The 22294-nt window shown below is 69.8% G+C and overlaps 1 protein-coding gene across 1 annotated transcript in view; it reads right to left on the bottom strand.

Annotated features, from left to right (window-relative positions):
• The window catches only part of CFAP46 (cilia and flagella associated protein 46), a 56148-nt gene that overhangs the window by 21076 nt on the left and 12778 nt on the right, over nt 1-22294 (bottom strand). Inside the window, exons 14-32 of the mRNA XM_045854401.1 lie at nt 21522-21645; nt 21045-21175; nt 20473-20600; nt 20156-20289; nt 18928-19140; nt 18054-18219; nt 17623-17772; nt 16784-16891; nt 16096-16262; nt 12731-12862; nt 12339-12501; nt 10130-10214; nt 8910-9048; nt 8358-8541; nt 5211-5370; nt 4117-4322; nt 3191-3398; nt 2345-2508; nt 520-668 (exon numbers count right to left, since the gene is read on the bottom strand). Of these exons, the coding sequence (XP_045710357.1) occupies nt 520-668; nt 2345-2508; nt 3191-3398; nt 4117-4322; nt 5211-5370; nt 8358-8541; nt 8910-9048; nt 10130-10214; nt 12339-12501; nt 12731-12862; nt 16096-16262; nt 16784-16891; nt 17623-17772; nt 18054-18219; nt 18928-19140; nt 20156-20289; nt 20473-20600; nt 21045-21175; nt 21522-21645 (2911 nt within the window). The remainder of the gene's footprint in view (nt 1-519; nt 669-2344; nt 2509-3190; nt 3399-4116; nt 4323-5210; nt 5371-8357; nt 8542-8909; nt 9049-10129; nt 10215-12338; nt 12502-12730; nt 12863-16095; nt 16263-16783; nt 16892-17622; nt 17773-18053; nt 18220-18927; nt 19141-20155; nt 20290-20472; nt 20601-21044; nt 21176-21521; nt 21646-22294) is intronic.

The following is a 22294-nucleotide window of genomic DNA, read 5'->3' on the forward strand; positions in this document are numbered from 1 at the left end:
AACCCCCGACTTCGAGGGCGGCGCCTCGGCCACCGTCCCACCACTGAATTCTTGTGAAAAATGATTTTTTTAAAAAGATCCGTTGAGCCCCGGCTGGCGTAGCTCAGTGGATTGAGCGCAGGCTGCGAACCAGTGTCGCAGGTTCGATTCCCAGCCAGGGCACATGCCTGGGTTGCAGGCCATGGCCCCCAGCAACCGCACATTCATGTTTCTCTCTCTCTCTCTCTCCCTTCCCTCCCTGAAAGTAAATAAATAAAATCTTTAAAAAAAAGAAATTCTCAATCTTAAAAAAAAATTCGTGGAGGCGCAGCTGACGTGCGGTGCTGCGTCGGCGGCCGGTGCACACCCTGGTGGCGCGGCGCGGGTGCCCCGCGGTGTGACGCCCACGGAGTCACAGAGCCAGCCGCCGGTCACCACGCAAGGCTGCCGTGCGGTTTGGACGGGTCCGAGGGCCACAGAACGGCCACACAAGCGCCCCGGGAAGTTTACTTTCCCCGGAAGTAGGGACGGGGCGCTGACCGGAGGTGGTAGAGGTCTGCGAGGCTCTTGCTGTCCACGACGCAGGCCGAAACCAGGGCCCCCAGCTGCAGCACCGGGACGGTGAGCTCGTGCAGGGACAGCTTCCGCAGGGCCGCGACCAGCTGGTCCAGGAAGTACAGCGTGTACGTCTGCGCGGGCACAGGGCAGACAGGAGGGCGCGGGGTGGGGGGCGCGGCCGGACCGCCAGCCCCCAGGGCCTCCCCCCAGAGCGCTCTGTCCCCCTGTCCTGGGCGGCTGCCTTCGTCTCGGGCAGCCACCCCTGACCCCTGGGCTCCAGCGCGGCCACAGGTTCTCAGAAGAAACAACCCATTTACGAACCTATGCGACTGAGTGTTTTCGTCTCGTTTTTCTGCTGAAAACTATCAGTCCATTAAAAGCAGAATTTGCCCTGGCTGGTGTGACTCAGCGGATTGAGCGCGGGCCTCCGAACCAAAGGGTCGCCGGTTCAATTCCCAGTCACGGCACAAGCCTGGGTTGTGGGCCAGGTCCCCAGTAGGGGGCGTGTGAGAGGCAACCACATGATGTTTCTCTTCCTCTCTTTCTCCCTCCCTTCCTCTCTGTCTAAATGTAAATAAGTAAAATCTTTAAAAAATAAAAATAAATTCAGGAATGATAAAGGACACAGGGACAAAACCAAGGGGAGGGGTGGAAGCAAGGGAGGGAGGTGGGTTTGGCTGGGGTGAGGGGGAGTGGTGAGGGGAAAATGCAGATAACTGTAACTGAGCAACAATAAAGTAATTTTAAAATAAAAATTAAAAATTAAAGTAGAATTTATTCGTGGACACATACAACTAATATTTCTTGTAATGTTCTTGATTTTTAAAAATTACTCTTCAGTGGAAAATTGGAAAAGTTGGATGAACTGTTTTAAAAATCAGCTTAACCTGGCTGGTGTACCTCAGTGGACTGAGCGTGGGCTGTGAACCAGGCATCACAGGTTCGAGTCCCAGTCAGGGCACATGTCTGGGTTGCAGGCCAGGTCCCCAGCAATAACACATTGATGTTTCTCTCTCTCTTTCTCCCTCCCTTCCCTCTCTAAAAATCAATAAATAAAATCTTTTTTCAAAATCAGCTTAAAAGCACCGAAGCGCGGACGATGCTGAGGGAGGGTCCTGGGCCGGGGCCTGGGAGTGACCCTGGCGTGCTGGGGCGCGCCTGTCCCGGGCCATCGGCCTGTGAGGGAGGTGGCCGAGGGGCCGGAGGGTGCTTCTGGCTCTGTCTGTGGGGCGAGGCCCCAAAAGCAGAGTGCCCGGCGGGGTCCAGCCCGGCCCGGGTGCGGCCCCAGCCCTCGGCGCCTGGACAGCCGGGAGGGACTCAGGACTGGGGACCCCCGGCGAGGCTGCTCAAGAAAGGGGTGGGAGGGAGCAGAGGTCTCTGCAGACCCCCCCCCCCACCACACACACACTAAAAGTCATGAGGGCATTAAGAACGTCGCGCCAAAATCTTTAAAACGTGCACCGGATGGAAACAGCTGAGGAAGAGACAGCCCACGGAGGCCGTTCCGAGGACGGAAACGGTGAGGGGTTCTGCGGCTGTTCCGTTCACGGGACCCGGGACGTGAGACCTTCCCAGACGAAAGAAGATCCAGGCCCGGGAGGCCTCCCCGGAAACCCGCCCCAACCCCCAAGGACGGAGAAACAGTGAACCCTGGGTCAGCCCTCCCCCGCGGAGCAGAGAGGGCCCCCCCCACCGTCCCCCGCGCACCGATGCGGCCGCACAGCCAGGACCCCAGGAGCACGGCTGGCAACGTGCCGCCCGCGCCTGGGACGGTCGGCCCCCCACCCCCCCACCCCCGCTGACTCACCGGCCTCTGGATGCTGGCGGCGTTGACGGTGGAGTCGCTGCGGTCCTGCTTGAACATGGCCGTCACCTCTTCCGGGCAGAAGTAGGAAGCCCAGGCCTCCACGCTCGTTGGGACTTCCCCCGGCTCCCGGCCGAGAGCCGGGATTTGGGGCTGTGGGGCGGGGGCTCAGCGTTTGGGGTCGGCGGGAGCAGGTGGCAAGCTGCAGCAGAGGGGTCGGGGCCCCGGGAGGCCGCGCCCGCGCCCCCTGTGCCCCCTGTGCCCCCTGCGCCCGCTGTCCCTGAGCCACACCCGACGTCACGTCGGAGACTCTCGGGGACGGCGCTGCCCGGAGGTGCCCACACTGAGCTCTCTGCCCCCTGCACCAGAGCCCCCGGGGCCCCAGGCCACGGCCCCCGTGCCACCCGCACAGCCAGGCGAGAGCCCAGCTCCGGGGGCTGCTCAGCCGGGACAGGGGGCAGACTGGCCGCAGGAGCGCGGCCTCGAGGACTTGCCGGTGCTCGGTGAGAGGTCGGTGTGCCGGCCGGCCCCGCGCGGTGGCGAGGCTGGGCTGCCCCTCCCACCCCCACACACCCAGGACCCGGGTGTGCCTGCCCGGCACCTTGCAGGCCCTTTGACCTGTGACTTGCTCTGGCGTTCAAAAGCCTCCAGGGAGGAGCCAGACATCTCCCCACCCCCCGTCACCCGTAGCACCCCTGGGGGCCTGTGTGAGAGGAAGAGCCGGGAGGGAGGGAGAAATCACAGCCCCCGTTTTACGGAGAGGACACTGAGGCACAGGCAAGCCCATCGGGCCCCAGGCCTGGGTGCTGAGCGGTGGCCACGCCCAGCCGCGCGGCCCTCGCCCTCCACGGTCCCGCCTGCACCTCTGGGAGGGACGAGTTACCAGCTTCAGGTCTTTGACCTTCTCCTTCTCCTTGTCCTTGTCCTTGACCTTCTCCTTGTCCTTCTCCTTGTCCTTGACCTTCTCCTTGTCTTTTTTAGGCAACAAAAAAAGGGAACTAGCTTCTGCTGGAAGCTTACTTTCTGAAAAGGATCTTCCTGCCGTCGCTAAGGACACCTGGGGAGGAGGAGGACACCTGCAGGGACAGGTGCGAGTCCCCCGCGTCCCCCAGACACTCCCAGCCCGGGCGCGGGCCAGCCACCCTGCAGCTCCGAGTGGCAACCCCGTGTCCACTCATCTGCTGCGGCCACACCCGGGGAGGCCGGCCAGGCCGCGGTGGCGGCAGCGTCCCGGGGGAGGGACACGCAGACTGGGGCCTGGCAGGGACCCAGGGGAGGGTGGCCCTCGAGGAGGGCTTTACAGGGAGTGAGTGTCCTGAAGGGTCTCCCAGAATCCTGGGGGGAGGGGGGTCCTTCCCACTCTTCCTGCTGCCGGGGGGCACTGCCCGCAGGAGGTGCCCGGAACCGGAGGCCACCGGGAGCTGCCAGGAAGGGGGCCGGGAGGAGGTGGGGGAAGGGGCGGAGGAAGCCAGGCAGGGGACAGCGGGGAGAAGATTCTGGAAGCCCAGCAGCAGGGCTGCTGGTGGTCAGAAGGACACTGGGTTCGGCTACTGTCCACGCTACATGCAGGGGCGAGGGCGACCCTGGCGGGGGGCCTCAGAGCAGAGGGGCCGGCTGGAGGCAGCGGCGCTGGCGGGGGCAGCGGGCACCGGGACAGCGTGGACGGGGACGCCACGCACGTCTTGCGTCTTCAGAGTGTCTTGGGACGCAACCGAGCGGAGCCGCGGTCTGGCCCCGGGAAGAGGGGAGCCCGCCCCGCGGCCGCGCAGCCCCACCTGCCAGATGCGCCGGACGGCGGTGTACGCCAGGAGGCAGCAGTCCTGGTAGCTGGCAGAGCTGGGGGACACGGTCAGGGCCAGCAGGACGTGGATGCGGGCCAGGGCCTCCAGCTGCCTCACACTGCGCAGCTTCTCCAAGGAGACCGGCCCCACGTCCGCAGGCCCTGGCGGCTCCGGGTCGGCCGGCGTGGGCGAGAGCTCCCCTGCAGCGGGGCAGGGGGCAGGGGGCGCCGCTGGTGTCTGTGGCTCCCGGGATGCTGCTGGGTCGGGGGTGACGGGACCCCGTCCCATGGGCCAGGTCCAGGCCGCCTCCGTGCTGGAGCCGGGGGCAGGGCCGTCACACAGTCCCGTCACCCTGGCCACGGCAGGGACCCGGGGGGGCTGGGCCTGACTCGGGCGCGAGGGCTTGTCTTACTGGAGTCGGGACCCAGGACAGGGCCCCCCCCCACAGGGGCCACACTTCCCTCTCTGCAGGGAGCGGTGTCCGTGCGTCTGGATCGCTGGCCCCACACCTGCCCATTCGCAGGTGGCTCGTGGGGCCCGGTGCCCGCTCCTCACCTGCCCAAGGCCCTGGGGTCCCAGGAAGGCCCTCAGCCCCGCTGCTGGCAGGGGCTCCAGGCCAGTAGCAGGGGGAGGGCCACTGACCAGCCAGACCAGGCTGAGCCCCGCTGGGCCTCCCAGAGCCACCTGTCCTCCCGCCTTCGGCCCAGGGCCCCCCTGGCGGACATACAGGGCCCCCTCCGTCCCCAGCCCACAGAAGTCCACCCTCCCACAGAGGGCTGGCTAGTTTCCTCCGGAAGGCTGGTCAGGACCTCTGCCTCCCCGGACCAGCCGAACCAAGCCCCTGTAGTCTTTAAGCTCCCCCAAAACTGTGGCAACAGTGGGGCCGCCCAGGCCCCCCATGACCAGCACCCAGTCGGCCGCACCCCACCTGAGTCCAAACCAAGCTCAAACCAGGCCCTTCTGCGGCTGCACACACCCTCCCGCGTGCGAGGACCGCCCCACGCCACCGAGACCACTCCCGGGACCAGGGCAGGCTGCTGCGGGGGTGCCCCCCGGCCAGCCCAGAGCCGCTCCAGGCCCCGGCTCACCTGCGGGCTCCGGGGCCTCCCGGGCAGGCGCCATCGCCAGCACGATGTCCACGGCCCAGTTCAGGTGGAAGGCCACGTCGTCCAGGGGGAACTGCCGGCAGTACAGCCACTCGCCGAACTCCGTGACGCAGTCCACCTTCTGCCACTCGCTCTCTGGCTTCTTCGGGGCGGACAGAACCGGGCCGTGAGGACGCTGCTGCTGCTGCTGCTGCTTCGCGTCCCGCCCGGCGCCCAGGGGTCTGCAGCGCGCAGCGGCCTCGCGGCTTCGCCCCCCAGAACGCACACCCCCCCCCCCGTCTGCGCTCGCCCCAGCGGCCCTCACTGGGCTGCAGCGAGACCGGTGCCAGCACAGCCTCCACGGGCCTCCTGCTCCGTGGGCACGCCTGCCAGCCCCGCCACGCCGGGCAGGCTCCGAGGCCCCGCCGGCCTCCGTGGGCTCTGTTGTCACCCTCTCCGCTCCGGTCCCCGGCACAGGGACCAGCGGGCCTCTGCGGCCCTGCCCAGCGGCCTGTGTGGCGAGCAGCCGCAGGGCCGGGCCTGGCCTGGCCGAGCACGGACGTCCCGGGATGGAGCTGCCCGCCCTTCCCTGGCCTCATGGCCCCACCCGCAGCCTTCGCCCCACAGCTCACAGGTGGAGGGGGCGGGAAGGAGGGGCAGGGGCGTGACCGGGGAATGCTGGGCCGAAGCCGGGGAGACGGGCAGGGGGGCCGCGGGACAGGCGGGGTCGGAGCGGAGGGAGTCTGGGAGGGAGACACGGCTGTGAGGAGGAGGAAGAGCAAGAGGTGGCCACAGGTCACACAGGCAGGGACAGGCGCAGCAGCAGGAGTGACGCTGGGCGGTGGGGACCTGGCAGGAAGGGAGGCGAGCCCTCGGGTGCCCAATGCAGGGGCGGTGGCTTGGACAAGAGAAGCAGGAGGGGACACGGGTGAGGGCCCTGCGGGGTCTGGAGAGGCTGGCCCTGGGGGCAGCAGGGCCCGCGTGCAGAGCCGTGGAGCCCGCCTGGCCTCCCAGCAGTGCAGGAAGGGCCTCAGGGTGGCCGGAGAGCCCGTGTCGGGGCGGGGAGCAGGGCTGCAAGTCCCTGGGGCTGCGGCTCCCGCCAGCGGTGGCTTCGAAGCTCCGGCACCGTGGGCACAGGCAGCAGCAGAAGAAACAGACAAGCGACAAGGGACATCAGCAGGGAAGGGGAGACGTGGAGAAAGGCAGCCCCGCAGCGCGAGAGTGCGAGCTCACGCAGGGGCGTGGAGAGGGACCTGTGCGCACAGGCACGCTGGACGCGGCAACCAGGCACCCGAGACCAAACGCAAACACTGACCGTCGGCACAGGCGCTGCCCCGCCGAGCAGAGACAGGTGGCCGACGGCGCGTGGAAGGATGCGGGTCGCGCAGCCGCAGCACAGCCTGCACCGGGGATTGGGGAGCCGCAGCGCCGGCTGCTTGGGGGACAAGTCGGATCTCCGCACTCGGTGGGCAGGAGCGCAAAGCGGCACGGCCGGGGTGGGGCCGCCCGGCTGCCCTCCGAGTTCACACGAGGCCGCCCTGTGACCCGGCAGCCCCGCCCCTAGGAGCACCTGTCCACGCAAAACCGTGTCCCGTCTCGGCCGCGTAAGGACACCGAGTCTAGGCCAGACCGCACATGCGAAGGCGGTCCATCGGATGACAGTGAAGCCGAAAGGTTCCTGACGCCCGGTGACACTGCGGCCGTGACCGCGTGACCCCAGCACAGCGCAGCCCTCGCGTGTGTGTGTGCGTGGTGACGCTGCCCACTGTACCAAAAGCAGCCCCTGCACCCGTGCACGCAACGGGGTGCTGATCCCCGACGATGAATGTGGGGTCGCAGGTCGGTGCGTTCACTCCTCGTAACTGCAGGGCGCGCTCGCCGCTTGGAAGAAGGGTTTGCCGAGACTGACACGCGCCCCCCGCGCCCCGTCTTGTGGGCCCACACATCTCTCCATGGCGTCGTTTTTCCTGGGTTCCTCGCTCGCTGCACGGCCGGCAGCCCAGGTGTGCGTAGGCCCCCAGTATCCAACGCCCGCACCCGCACAAAACCGCCCACCGACGCTTCTCTCAGGCCACGCCCCCGGGAGGCGGCGCCTGACCCTGACGAAGGTCCACAGCGGCTGCAGACGGAAGCAGCGCCAGTGCCCGTCGCCAGCACGTCGGTGCCCTCGGCGGCACGACTCAGCCGTGGAAGGGACGCAGGGCTGGCACAGCCGCCACCCCGCGAGCCCGGAGCCCGTGCTCGGGAAAGGAGCTGGTCGCAAAGGACGCGTCTGGTCGGATGGAAAGCCCGGGTCACGCAAACCCGCAGAGCCCCAGAGGGGGCGGGGCGGGGCCTGCAGCTGGGGCGGGGCGGGGCCTGCGCGCCGAGGGTGCTGGGTGTCCCGCCGCGCGGCCCCCAGGCTTCACTGCCGCACGTGCCGGGCCCCCGAGAGGGAAGGGCCACAGAGGTCAGGGACTGGGGGTCTGCAGGGACCGAGGGCCTCTGCAAACAACCCCGATGGCCGCCTGCTCCAGCAGGGACCCCGCAGCTCTCTCTGGCGGAGGCCGATCCACACTGCCTGGTCCCGGAGAACCCGGCAAGGCCATCCCCGCGGGAGGACTCGGCCTCTGGTGCCAGGAGCAAAGGGACCGTGGGCCTCGGCACCGACCCCGAGGCGTGAACCACCCAGAAACGGCAGAGGCCGTGCGGGACCCACAGCATCCGGCCCGGCCCGCGGAGGCCCCGGCTCCCGAAGGAGAGCGCTCTGCTGAGCAGAGAACCTCCCGGCGCCCGTGCGGGGCCTGTCTGGGCCGACGTCTTTGTCCTGAGGCAGGTCCCACCTGCTCTTGCCTCACTCGAGGCGCCCGCCCTCCCCCTGCTGCCCCCCGCCCGGTGCATCCAGAGGAACCTCTGTCGGCTTCTTGGGGGGACGTCGTCCTCAGATCCCAGAACCCAGAGGCTGCAGGGCCTCCGTCCTCCATAGCCTCAGGGCCTCGGCGCCCCGCCCCCCGCCCGCCCCCGCAGGGCCCAGGCCCAGGCTCCCACACACACACACACACACACACACACACACCGCCCCTCGGGCTGGAGAGGGTGCCCTCTGCTGCCCTCGACCAGGGAGCAAAGACTGGCTTCCCCCGGGATCGCCTCCGGGCGGCCGGGGCGCACCTGCAGGGCTTGGATTGCGTTCTGGTAGCAGGTCAGCTCCCCATAGACGTTCTTCGAGTTCAAGGCCAGGCGGTGCCACATGTGGGCCACGTAGTCCTCACTCTCGTCCTTGAACTTCTGCATCTCCATCGTGTAGTTCAGGCCGAGCCTGGCCTTCACGAGGACCATGTGCTTGAAAATCAAGCTGAAGAAAAGCAAAAGGCACCTTACTTCTCGAGCCGTTGGGAACATTTAAATTCGTGTGATTCGCCCAGAACTGAAGTATTTGTCCGTTTTCCCCCTTACAAAGACACAGCAAGACCGGGGCTTGTTGGAACGCGACTCCCTTGGGATTTTGTGCTGTGGCGGAATGTCACATCTTAGTTTTCGACTGTTGTGCGTGTGTGCGTGTGTGTGTGTGTGTGTGCGCGCGCGCGCTGTAACCCCCCTCGAGCTACTTGTGCTGGACTCATCGTGCGGACGCCCCAGAGAAGGGGCGGTGGGGCAGCCCAGGCCCGCGAGCTCAGAGGACGCAGGGGCGGCGGGCAGCCCCGAGGGGCTCGGCGCACTCACAGGCGGTGGGCCGTCCGCGGCAGCACCTGCACGGCCTCCTCCAGCACCTTCAGGCCGCCCTCCCAGTCGCCCTGGTCCGCGTGGCAGTGGAACAGCACCCCGTAGAGGGCGGCGCGCAGACTCAGGTCGTCCTCGGCCCCTGCGGGGACAAGACGCAGAGCAGGGCGGGGGTGGGGCGGGGGCGGGGCGCCTCTGATGGCCCCGCCCCCCGGGCGGCCCCAGCGGGCCGCAGAGCCTCAGGAGGAAGCGGGGAGACAGCCGGGCGGAGCCGACTCCGCCCCCGCAGACCCCAGGAGCCTGGGCGGGCTCTGAACGCGCCTCGCCGCCATTCGCATTCTCGTCGGTGCGTTTCCCGTCATTCTCTCCATCTAAACCCTCCTGGTCTGAACTGTGCCGCTCGGATTGCACGAGTGTCTAGAAAAGGATCTTCCACAAAATCTCCGCTAGGCTCTCTTCCACTCTCCGCTTTCTCCCTGGAACCCGAGTGCTAAAGCTACCGCACCGTTTAGCCTGTGCGCTTGTTTTCCGGCACACGGACCGGCGTGGGCGGGCCGCGGCTCTGTCCCGCGGGGCCCACGGGGCTGGCTGCCCACCGCAGCTCCCGCGTGACTGGACGCTCGCTGCCGCCTGCCCTCTCCCTGCAGCCGCGCCGCCCACGGAGCCGCTGGCGCTCAGTGCTCGCCCAGGTGTCCGCCTGCACGTGGTCGTGCGCCGCTCCCTCTAAGTCCGGTTTACGTCTCCAGATGAGACTGCCGTCCTGGGGGACCACGGCTCCAGCCCCAGCGCTCACACCCCAGCGCACACGGAGCTCTTACATCAACAGCACGGTGAATTTCTAGCGGATAATCATTTTTTCCCTTTAAACACGGACTCTAAAATTGTTCTAAGGTATTTTATAGGAGCGTGTCTCTGCCTTCCTACGGAAGTAGAATATGACTCACCCATCAGAATAACCCAGAGGCCAGTTTCCGGGGAGTTGGGAGGCCAGGGAGGGCCCAAGTGGCCCTGGACAAGGGGACCCTCGGGCTCTGGCTCCTTGTGCACAGTGGGGACCCCACGAGGTCCCCTGGAAGGCCCTCGCGGTGCCCGCCACACCCTGGAGGCTGAGCTGTCCCCTGGGGTTTTTGCCGCGATCGCGCTGGGCGGGTGCGGGCGGTGGGGCTGCAAGCACAGCGCCCCGCCCCCACCCAGCAGGCTGTGCTCTGGCCCGGTCTACACACCTGGGAGGAAGGAGCCTTCCGGGGTGCCTCCGCCCTGGAAGTCCGCGGTCGGCCACTGGTGCAGGAGCAGCACGCTCCCCGTGTCCTGCGTGGAGACAGGCAGACGCAGCCCTGAGGGTCCCGTGCGTCCTCCCACCACCCGTGTCTCGCCCCGCTCAGTGTCTGATCACAGTGACCGCCACGGCGTTTCCGGAACACCGAGGCCCGCTGCACCCGTGAGAACTGGCCATCCGGCAGGGGCCAGCTCCGCGAGAGCACAGTGGGCCGCCCCCGTCCACGGCGCCCTCAGAGACAGCGGTACCCAGGGGCGTCCACCGCTTCGAGCTGGCGGGGCCGAGCCCGCGAGGAGGAACGCAGGGGTGCCCGGGGAGCCGTGCCCGGACGGGGGTTCCCCCTGGGGCGCGCCCACCACGTCCGTCCACCCTCGGGGACGAGGACAAGGACAGACTGACCCCGGACAGCAGGACCAAGGGCACAGGGAAGACTGGACAAGAGAGAAAGAAAACACGAAGAAAATCCACGAAACCAAAAGTCGGCTCTTTGAAAAGGAGCGACGAAACAGACACGTTTTTAGCTGGGGGGACGAGGCGGGAAAGGAAAGACAGGACAGCACAAACCGGAAGGAGGGGGGCACTTCCCTCCCACCCGGCCCCGAGAGGCGAGAAGGGCCTGAGGGAAGCCCACCCCCAGCCGGGCGCTGGCCGACCCGACGGCTCAGAGGAAATGGAAAACCCCGGAAACGCAGAAGACGACGCAGAGAATCGCAGGAACCTCGGACGCGCCCGCACTGCGGCGGCGACAGAGAGGAGCCCTGGACCCGACACTCACAGGCTCCGCGCCAGCCCCCCGCCCCCCCCACCCCGTCCCGAACACACAGAAACGGAGTGGGGGGGGCGCTCCGGCCCCTCCTGTGAGGCCGGACGGGCTCTCAAGGCGCATCCGGACGGAGGCTTCGCAGGAGCAGCACGGAGCCGACGTCCTTTACCGATGCAGATGCAACGCAAACACACCCTCCGTGAAAGAGCAGCAGAGGACGCCCCACAGCACAGCGGAAATGCCAGGCACCGGGACCCCGGGGACGGCGCCCTGGGCGCACGGGGCGTGAGACCCGAGAGGAGCCATCGGCGCGAAGACCCCGGCGCCACCGGAGTGAGGGGGAAGCCGCAGGGTCTTCCCAGCCCCCGGAGAAGAGGTGTCCGACCGAGCCCAGCCTCCCACTGGCACTCGGGAGGGCCGGGAGGGCGGGGGGCTCCCCGCACAGCGAGGGCGGGCAGCACGGACCGCAGCAGACATAGCGCTGGGCGGCCACAGACCGAGGCCTTCCCTCGGGGCCGGGAGCGACACTGGGCGCCCAGCCCCGCCGCTGTGGCCCACCGCCGACAGAAGTTCCGGCCAGAGGCGAGACCACACGGACACGGGCCCGTGGAGGGCGCTCGACTGCGTCCGTCTCTGAAGGAACGAACGTGGGGACCCCAGCGAGGCGGCCTCCTTATCGGCCGCGGCCCCAGAGGCGGAAAACCACAGGTGGGGGCGGGACGGGGAGGAGCGGGGCCCAGCTCTGCGGGTGGGAACGAACATGGGGCGGCCACCCCGGGGACAGCCGGGTGGTTCCCGCTGAGGTCGACCTCGGAGCCCCTCAGAGGCCAGCGGTTCCGTCCCCCCAGGGCAGGGGACCCGACGCCCCCCCAGCAGGGCCTGGGTTCGCGCACTGCGGGCACGGCACCAGGGTGCCCCCCACCCTGGGCGGGCGGGTCCCACGGGGTCTGCACACCCCGAGGAGGAGGAGGAGGGCGACGCCGACCCAGGCTCCCACGGGGAGGGGACTCGGGGGCACCGTCATCCTCAGTGAGGGAGGGTGAGGGCTGGGGACAGGGTGGGGGCGGGGAGGGCGCCAGCCAGGGGAGACCGGCCCAGCCCAGTGGGGGCCTCGCCCAGCAGCTGCCGTGGTTCCTTCCTGAGTGGATTCGGCAGACCTGCCCCCACCCCACTCGGCTCCCCTTCCAGAGCTTTCCAGGCAGGGGCGGGGTTCTCTGGGAGGGGCGGGGAGGTCAGAGCTAAGCCCGGAGCTCAGCCAGGAGCTGCCTACACTGCCGGGCCCCCCATCTGCACGGTCCCACGGGGCCAGTCTGTCCGTGGGGACCTCGCCCCGTTTCGGAGGAGGAGCCGAGAGGCGGCCGGCCTCGGGGCCCAGGAGCCTGCCCCGCCGCACCTGCTTCTTGGCCTCCACCTTGTTGATGACGGCGACGATCCTCTGGATGGCGCTCTTGGCTTCCTTCCTGCTGGCGGTGGAGGACAGCAGCGGCAGCTGGCTGTTCCAGTAGTGCCGGGCGGCCAGCATCACCAGCGGGCTGCTCTGCGCGATGCCCCCGAACCTGGAGAGGGCGCGACCCAGCATGCTGCAGACCCCGGGCACCCGCGCCCCCCGGGCCCGCGGAGGGCAGGCAAGGATGGCACCCAGCTCCGCAGGACGTGCTCCTGGGCGTCCCTGCTGGGCGCCCCGGGCCACGGACCCCCGCGGGCCCCCTCCCCCTTCGGTCACGGGCCACTGCCAAGTCCCTGCATGCAACACGCGCCCCAGACACAGGGCCACCCGCGACGCACCTCACGCTCTCCGTGAACGCCTTGGCAGCCACCAGGCGCAGCTGCTTCCGCCCCTTCAGGTTCTCCACGATGCTGCGGCCCTGGATGCAGGTGGCGGCGCTCAGCGCCTCCGCGGCCAGCTGCTGCTGGACCCTGCGGGCAGAGCGCCCTCAGCACGCGGTTGGGGCCGGGGCGGGGCGGGCGGGCATGCGGTGCAGGAGGGGAGTGAGCCCGGGGCACCCACAGCGGCCTGCTGAAAGCCCCCCACAGAACCGCCAGGCAGCAGCACCCGGCACCTTTTACTTTGTTTTATTCTTGTTCTGCGGGGTCGCTCCTTAGAGCAGAGGGCAGCGGGACAAAGGACGGGCTGAGGACAGAGGCAGCAACGGGAGGGAGCCCAGCAGCTGCTTCGGCCCCCTGCGCAGCCGGACAAGAGGGGCCCTGGAGGCCGACGGGCTTGGGGGTGCAGCCTGAGGCGAGCTGCCGCTGCCCGCCGCGCACGTGGTTGCAAGTGTCGTGGGTCCCCCAGAGCGTAAGACCCCCGTGGCGGGGGGAGGAGGAGGGGAGGGCAGGGCCGGCGCCCCAGCGTCTCCTGACGTCTCCATGACTGACCTGTCGGGCAGCACAGGCCCCTGGGAAACCCCGGCACTGGCCGGGGCCCAGTCCTGGGCCGTCCCCTGGGCGCCATGTCCAGGGCAGCAGGCAGCGGTCCCCGCTCCCTGGGTGCTGGCCAGGCCGAGACACACTGGACACTGCGCACACGGAGGTGCCACCCCGTCCAGCGCTGGATGGGTCACACGCCCTCAACGTAGCTCGGGGGGCACCTCCCGACTCTGAGGGACACTCCTGGGGACCCGCCCTGCCTGGCTCTGGGGCCCTGAAGCCGGGAGCTGCCTGCAGCGTCTGTGGGGACCTGACTCGGGAGTCGGCCGCTCCGGGGCGGGCGGGGCCCTGGCCCAGACGCCGAGACTCGCACTCGCTCCTTCCTCTGGCTCACCGAGTTCTTTCCATGGCCACGAGCGGAGGCCGGAGCCCCCAGCTCCACTGCCCCAGCACCGGGTCAGGGGGCAGACAGCTGGGACGGTTGTGTTCCCCCTGATCCGACCCGCTGTCCCCGACCAGATGCCTCAGCCAGGGGGCGGGGCCGACCCCTCCCACCCTCGGCCTCTCGACCGAGCCTCCCCATGGAAACGGCCGCAGCGTCTGCCTGGCCCTGGTTTCCTGTCCAGCGGGGCAAACCGAGCGTTTCAGCCGCCGTGTCCACACCGGGGCCGATGAGGCTCCGCCCCTCGCCCTCCTGGGGTCCTGAAAGGCCCCCTCCATCCCCCCCCTTCTCCTTCCCCAGGTCCTCGCCTGCGGTTTGGGAGCCCCGCCCCCGCCCCCGGCCGCCTGAGTCTTCCTAGCAGTGCCCGAGGGGCCGCGGCACTGATCGCCAGCGGCCTTCACTGGGTTCACTCCGACCCATGGGCCACATGAGAGCCAACGAGGGACGTCCCCGCGTTTCCCCCACCACCACCCTTGGGTGATGCCTCTGTCGTCACACGCCTCCCTTCTGCGCTTGCTCCTCCCCCGCAAGAGCGTGTGGGTCTCACTGTGACCGTGCCGAGGGGCAGCCCGGTCACGGCCACGCCGCCCTCGCTGCTCGGGCCACGCCTCCCCGGCGTCTCCTGTCCTGGCGTCTCCTGTCCAGGGTCCAGTGGGGCGGGGCCCTCTCAGCGCCAGCGACTCGGAACACGGCTAGATCTTGCCTTCGGTTCTGCAGGCGGTGCTCGGTGGGCAGAGGGCCCGGACTGCCGAGGCTTCTCCCGTTGCGTGGAATGTGTCCAGGCCCCTCCCGCCCTCCCCCCTCCCCCAGGTGTGGCCGCAGCAATCCCGCCGCAGAGGAAACTGGCCGGGTTTTCCCGGGGTCCCTCCCGCCGGCCCTTCCTTGAAAACGCTGGGTCTCGGGCTGCTGTCGACTCGGCTGGAAACCATCTCAGCCGCCACATCCCCGAGTGTGCGCGTCTCTGCCCCCCCCCCAGCCCCCCCCGCTGCCTCTGTCCCCCCCCCCGCCACCCCCCGCTGCCTCTGCCCCCCGGCACGCTGGCTGTCTGCTCCTCCTGCGTCCACTTCCACGGCCCGTGGGCTGGTGTCATTCCAGGACGGAGACGTCGGACTTTTCGGCCCCGGAATCCCCACTCGGCCCTTTACTAGGGTCTCGCTTCGTTGTTGAAATTCCCGCCTGCGCAGTGACTTGTCCTGAGAAACAAGCCGCTCTGCGTCCCGGGCGGCGGCCTCGGCACCGTGTCGGGTCTGTGGCCGGTTCTCTCCGGGCACGGCCGGCTCCCAGCCCAGCTCTGCCGCCCGCCAGCTGGGCGACTCGGCCGCGGCCTCGGTTTGCCGCGTGGAGAGAGCTCTTCCGAGGAAAAAAACTGGCGACGTGGGAAGACCCCCCGAGGGCGCCTGCCTGTGCCCCAGGCACGCCCAAAGGCCCCGGCCACGCGGGTCAGTGAGGTCGACTTTCAGGAGACAGGTTCAGGCCCTGGCTGGGGTGGCTCAGTGGATTGAGCACCCGCCTGTGAACCAAAGGGTCGCTGGTTCGATTCCCAGTCAGGTCACAGGCCTGGGTTGTGGGCCAAGTCCCCAGCAGGGGGCGCGCGAGAGGCAACCACACAGTGATGACTCTGTCCCTCTCTTTCTCCCTCCCTTCCCTTCTCTCTAAAAATAAATAATCTTTTTTAAAAAAAGGAAACAGGTTCAGGAAGTTGGCTGAAGAGAAGAACCTTGAGGAAAACCACATCTGCTGCAGAAACACTTACACCAGCAACAAGCTTTTAAAAGCCTCACCTTGGAAAGTAGAGGAAAGAGGCAGTCAGTCACTGACCAGCTGAGCGGAACCGTGAGCCCGAGCAAACGGCCAGAAAACGAGGCGCCCGTGGCCGCCCTGGGCCGTCCCGGGACCCGGGGCCGCAGCGGCCTCGGCAGCCCTCGGGCCGGGAGGGGGCGGGGAGAGGGTGTAATCACATCGCCCTTCAGTTTCGTCCTAATGTGTCTGGGACGCCTGCTGCCTTCTCAGAATCGGGGTGGGCGCGGCTGTTGGGAAGGGCCGGGACCCGTGCGCCCTCTCCGCCGCCGTGCCCCCACACTCTCCGCTCGAGAGGCCCCCCCACGGCCTGAGAACCCTGCTGAGCGCGGCTCTCCGGGGCCCGGGGGGGCGGGGCTGCTGAGTGGGGGCCGGGCCAGCAGCTGGTGCTCCGCCCCCTGTGACCTCTGCACGGGCCGCCCCGCCCACCGACGCGTGACCACCAGGGTCCTCCGCGGCCCCCCTGAGGAGCTTGGGGGAGACGGGGAGGCGGCCACACCGCCGCCGGACGACGCAGGAGTCGGGGGCCGGGGAGGCGACTCACGGACTGAGCTGCCGCAGGCACCGCACGCCCATCTGCACGGCCTTCTTCGCGCACGCCATGGTGGTCTCGTGGTCGCGGGCGGCGTAGGCGAAGTGGCTCAGGCGGGCCAGGGTCTGCAGCTCCACCAGGGGCTCCGCCCAGGTGCACGCGGAGGCCATCTTCACCAGCTGCCCCAGGCGGAGGCCCAAGCTCAGCGGGGGTGTCCGGCCCCCTTCCTCGCCCGCAGCGCCGGGCGCCGTCCGCTGGTGGCCGAGGGCCGGCGAGTGACGTCATCCCAGGCGGACCCGGCCGGGAAAGGCCGTCCCCCCCACCAGCAAAGCCGGCAAGGCCGAGTGGCCACATCACCGGCCGCAAACCGAGGCCCAGGGTCGGGATCGGCTGCTGGGTGACAGGAGCCCCAGGCCCACCCTGCCCCGTGCCCCAGGGACACCCTGCCCCGTGTGGGGCCACCAAGGGAGCTCCAGGGAGGGGGGGAGGCTGCCGTGCGGAACACACCCAGGGCCCTGAGGGGATGGCAGGTGCAGGGAGGAGGCGGCCACCACACAGGCTGGCCCCCAAGGCCATGCCCTCTGCCCCCCGACCTGCCCCTGCACAGCCGAGTCGGGGCACGTGGCCTCAGGCTGCGGATGGGGCTCTGCTGGGCCCCCCCTCCCCGGGGCACTCGAGCGGGACGTGCGGCAGCACCCACCTGGGCCAGGGGCGGCACGGTGAAGTCCATGAGGCCCAGCCCGTTGCAGGAGTACATCTCCAGGGCGACGAGGACTTTGGTCACAGAGCTGATGTCCTCGCTGGCGCTCTGGGGGGCGGGGAGCAGAGAGTGTCCGTGAGCCCCAGGGCCCCCCAGGGGCTGGGACACGGGGACATCGGGACCCCCGTGAAACGCCCATGCCGCGCCGGTAGCCGGGGCTCTTTGTGTAACAGTCTGTCTCCCGGGGACCTCGTTCTGTCGCGAGGCAGGGGGCACGGCAGCCGGACAACTGGGCCGACCCGGCTGCCGGCAGAGGGTGGGCGCCAGCAGGGCGGGACGGGCTCCGCTGGGTCCTGGATCGGGCCGCTCGGACGCAGGCCCCCACTGCCTCGCCGGTCTCCCTTGCTGCCTGTCCTGGCCCCAGCCAGCGCCCATGGGAGCCTCCTGGTGTCTCCCTCTGTGGCCGTGTAGACCCTGGCCTCTCCCCTCTGGGTCCCCGCTTGCTCCCCCGGACGGCCCCTCGGGCAGCCTTGAGTTCACAGCTCAGGGTCCCCCAGTGCCCCCTCTGGCCGGAGTGCGCCTTCACTTAAGGCCACAACCGTGAGCGTCTCCAAGGGTGGCCCGGGGGCCCAGAGGCTCGGTGGATATTTAGAAGAGTGTCCAGGGGGCTGGGGGAGGGGCAGACACTGTGGCCTGGGCAGGGGGCGAGGCCGGCACAGTGACCTCCACGGGAACAGCCCTTCGTGGAGGGAAGTGCCCGTCATAGGAAACAGCGCTACCCTGCGGCTGGCAGGCCCCAGGGGCGGGGATGGGTGGAGGCCCTGCCCCACCGGCCACACCTGGTCGTCCACGCCCAGCCGGGACCCGATCTGCTGCTGCAGCAGCTGCTTGGCCTTCACCCAGGTGGCGATGAGCTGCTGCCGGGCCTCTGTGGGCACCGTGTCCTCGGGCACCGCCCCATTGGTCAGGCTCAGGGCGAACTCGCAGACCTGGAACGGAGGTGCACCGGTCCCGGGAACCCGAGTTCCGAGGGGCGGCCCCCGGGCGCTGACCGCGCGTGGCCGGGCTCTGGTCCACACGAAGGGGCGGCTGAGCCACACGCCAAGCCTGGGTCCACCCTGGCGCGGGCCGACACCGCCTCCTTGCCTTCGGAGGGATGCCCGCCCCCCGCCCCCCGCCAGCGCCCACTTCCCCGGCTGGACCTCGGCCCGTTTCACCCCCGCGGCTGCCTCCCGCACCCGCAACCCCCGCCGTGGCGGGGGGGCCGCACCTCCACGGCGGTCCTGACTTCGGAGGCGGCCTCGGAGTCCAGGGGGCTGTGGAAGGCGTTGGGCCGCACCGGCCGCTTGGCCTTCTCGGGCGTCTGGGCCGGGATCCAGCCGAGGATCAGGCCCCGGGCCAGGGCGTTGCAGAGCGCGGCCAGCAGCGCGGGGTCGCTGGAACGGGGTGGGGGGCGGCGGGTGAGGGGGGCCTGTGTGCCTGCAGCCCCTCCGGGCGCCGGCGTCAGAGGCCGTGGCACCAGCCTCGCGCCTGCGGGAGAGGGGACGGCCGCCCTCTCCGTCCTCCCCCCCCGACTGTAAAAACTGCCCGTCACACGTCGCTACGTTCTGAGTCGCCCTCGGACTCCTGCCTCAGCACCCAGTGCAAATATCTGACCCTCAACGCTCAGACTAAGAGCCAAACCAGGGAAAACACAAGGAGACGAGTTTTAAAGGTCCGTCCTGCTCAGATAAAACTGTGACCAACTGGAGTCGTCACATTTCCAGTCTGAGCGGCTGGGACCCTGGCCTCTCACGAGGCCCCGTCTGGGTGAGAAAGCACAGGGACCGGCTTTCGACGCCCGCCCCGCCCCCCAGCGAGGGGGCCACTCCCCTCCCCCGTCACCCTCGGTGGCTCGGGGATCCGAGAGCCCCCACCATCGCTCCGTCTGCTCCCGCCCCGGGCTCATCGACCCCCACACGCCGCCCGCAGCCCAGAGAGGGTGGGTGCCTGGCTCAGGGGCCACCGCCAGTAAAGGGGGCCCTGGGGTCGCGTGAGCAGCCCTGTGTGTGTCCCCCAGGCTTCCCCCGGCCTGTCCCCCCAGGCACCAGGTGACGGCGGCCCTGCCCTCCCTGGAAGGCCAGCGCTGCAGGACGGGGACCCACCCGTTGTGGCCGACGGCCTGGACGATGCTCAGGAGCCGGTACAAGGGGTCCACCAGCTCCTTCTGCCGCCCGGCGGCGATGAGGTGGTGGTTGTGGTTCAGGACGTAGACCACGGCGTTCTGCACGACCCAGGCCTCCTGCATCTCCTGCCCCAGCTCGGCCGAGCGCAGCCAGCTGCTCATGGCGTACTGCGACAGGCTCTCCACCCAGGTCCTGGCAGGGGGAAGCGGGGGGGGGGGGGCACGGGCCGGCTCTCCCCAGCTCCAGGCCTTTCCCAGCCAGCGGCGTCTGCCGGGGGGCCCCCGCACTACCAGGGCCACTGGCCCCGTCCCTCCTGGAGGACCCCAGACCCGCCCAGTTTCCCCCGTCCACCTCCTCACACCCCCCCGGGATGTCCCTCCATCCCACGTGAACACGAGACCCGCTCCCTCTGCCCTTGGTCCGCAAACCGCCCAGGCCTCCGGGTCTGGGAACACGGCCCTGACCACAGGCCAGCCTGGCCCCCTGGCCCCGCTGTGGCCACCCCGCGCACACGGGCCGCTCCGCTGAGGGCCATCGGGTCCCCCTCCGCCCCGTGCATGCGTGCGTGACAGCTGTGTCTGCCCGGGGACGGGGCGTGGAAGAGCCTTTCTGCGGAGCGTCTGGCAGCGCCCCGCGTGGGGGCTCCGCGCGGTCACTCTCCGGCACGTCCTCCTCCTCCGCTTCGTTTCCCAAACGCGAGCCCCTGAGCCCGAGGGCCATGCACGGCCCGGCCAGGGGTCCGATGGGGCCAGGCCCTCGTTCCGACCCTCCACCACTCTGAGCGCCCGGGGCCCCAGGCACAGGTGCCCCCCACCCCCGGCCCCGGCCCCACGTCACTCAGTCCCCGTCCTCAGAAGGGCCGAGTGTGAGGCCGAGAAAGGACGCGGACCCCCGTGCCAGGCACAGCGCCCCCTCCGGGGGCCCGTCTCCCGGACGGTCCACAGGGAAGGCCTCAACGCCCGCCCAGGGAGCTGTCGGGATGTGTCCCCCGCACACCTGGACGGGGCGGCGTTTCCCCGGGCGAAGTGGAGAGCTGCCCCACCCCGTCTCCCCACCGCGGACACGGCCCCTCAGGGCCCCTCAGGTCTCCCAGTGACGAGGGTGGTCGGGGTGGACGACGGGCCAGGCCTCACCCAGGACACCAGCCCCGTCCGCCCGCCGCCCCGTGCCCCACGGGTACGCAGAGCCGGCCAGGCCCGCCGCCCACCTGTACGTGACCCACTCCGAGTTGTCCTCGGGCAACTCCAGCGTGTAGCCAGCCGCGTGCTGGCTCAGGTCCTCGGGGGGGCTGGGGTGGTCGTTGAGCCCCACACCTTCCGACCACAGCAAGTGGACGGTGGCCTGCACAGCCAGGCGGGCGCAGAGGTCACGGGGCGGGCCCCAGCGCCCGGCCCGACTCGGAAACTATCTCTAGGGAAAACTCCTACCGGCACACAGCGCCCTTGGACCTCTCCGTCCCCGCAGAAAACCCCCAGGCACCCCCCGCGGCCGCCCCGGGGGAGCCCGCCCGCGCCCGGGACGCACCTCGGCGTTGATGAAGCCCACCTCCGCGAACTTCCGCAGCAGCGCCGGCGAGCCCGGCACCCGCAGCAGCGCCAGGGACTGGGCCCTGGACTCGTGCCCCAGGCTGTCCCCGGCCCGCCGCCTCCTCCCTGCGGACGGCGGCGCTTCAGACGCGGCACGGAGGGCAAGGCAGGGCTGCGCCCCCCAACCCCCGACTCCGGCCGGAGCCCTGCCCCTGTGCCCTGCCCCCTGCCCGCAGGCTCCCACCACCGGGGTCTCGGCGCTGTCACTCAAAACAGGCCCCTCCCCTTTTCTCCGCCCCCTGGCCACCGCCAAGGGCCTGGGACAGCCAAACAAGAAGGCGGTGCAGGGTGCCAGACTCGGGGGACGGTCCTGGTCGGCCGTGACGGTGGCCGGGCGGCCCTGTGGTCGCCCTCGGCCACCGCGAGAGGCCTCGGTGGGCGGCGGCCAGCATCTGGGAGACGCCGTGGGCTCCGAGGCGCGCCAGGCCCACGCCCCCCCACGGGGACCCCCCTCCCACCCAGACGGAACGCCGGCGCCCCGGCGGCCACCCCCGCCCCCCCGGCACGCACCTCGCTTCATCCGCGAGAGCTTCTTGGCCTTGACGCTGTCGTAGAGCAGGCAGAAGCGGCAGGCCGCCCGGCACACGTCCCACACGCCTTGCTTCCGGGCCACCTTGGCGAGCTCCGCCCAGATCTGCACTCTGCTCCCGGAGACCCCGGCGGGGGGCCCGTGAGGAAGGGGCCCCAGCGGGGCTGCCCCCCAGGGGTGTGAGGAGCAGCTGGGAGACGACCCACGCCCTCTGGCTTGCAGCCGGGGTTGGGGCAGCAGGCGGCCCTCCCAGGGTGAGGCCGCCCCAGGGTCAGGGGTGAGAGGGCAGGGGCGGCTCTCCGGGCCCCGTCGCTGTGACGGCCGAGAAGCGCCCACCCCCATCCTTCCCCTGGGACAGGCCGCCCCGCGTCCCAGAATGAGCCGTTGTCCTGACCCCACACGGGGCGCGGGTGTCCACCTGGCCGTGCCTGGCCGCGCGTGCCCGGGTCCCCACTCACCTCTCCTTCTCGTTCTCGCTCCCCAGACGCCGCAAGTGCCCGTTGGCCTTCTCCACGCTGACCATGTGGTGCCGGGCCCTGGCGAAGAGCGGGGCGAAGCGGCTCCTGCTCTTCCCGGTGGAGACTGCGGACAGAGGGGCGCATGCGGCCGAGGCTGACGTCGTCCCGCGAGGGGCCTGAGGAGGGCAGGGACCGCGCCTCCCCTGTCTGGGGCCGGGCGGTGTCGTCGGGCGCAGCCACACGGCACGGCCACGCCAGGACTCGGGCGGAGAGGGGCTGCGGCTGTGGGCGGGCCACTGCCAGGCCCCCGGCGCGGCCGTGGTGCAGGGTCAGCCTGGCCACCCTGCCGCTCGGTGCCGTGGTGGCGCTGCCCTCTGGCCGGCCGCTGCCGCCCCCATCTGGAGGCTGGGTGTCGACCGGCCTGGTGTTGGAGGCTGTTCCTCCCGGCACAGAAGAGCAAACTCAGTGCTCAATGCCACCCCAGGCGCCAGCGGGCCGCCTGGCACGGCGGCCCTGACGATGCCACCGGCCTGGGCTGAGAGGCGCCCACTGCCCGTGGTGGGCGGCAGCTGTGGCCCATGCTGCCCGCAGGCTGGCGGTTCGCCTCCGCACGGAGCACCCTCACCCTCAGGAGCCAGCTCCCCAGCCCCAGGGACGCCCCACCCGGCAGGCTCCACCACTGCCTCCCTGGGCGCCCAGCAGCGAGCCCTGCGGGAGGTGCACGAGAGGCACCCAGGCGCGTCCTGCTGCAGCGGCGGCGGCGGGACACACGG

This window comes from Phyllostomus hastatus, unplaced genomic scaffold, assembly GCF_019186645.2.
Source record: "Phyllostomus hastatus isolate PE091 unplaced genomic scaffold, TTU_PhHast_1.1 phas_scaffold_1066, whole genome shotgun sequence".
In the NCBI taxonomy this organism is placed as follows: domain Eukaryota; kingdom Metazoa; phylum Chordata; class Mammalia; order Chiroptera; family Phyllostomidae; genus Phyllostomus; species Phyllostomus hastatus.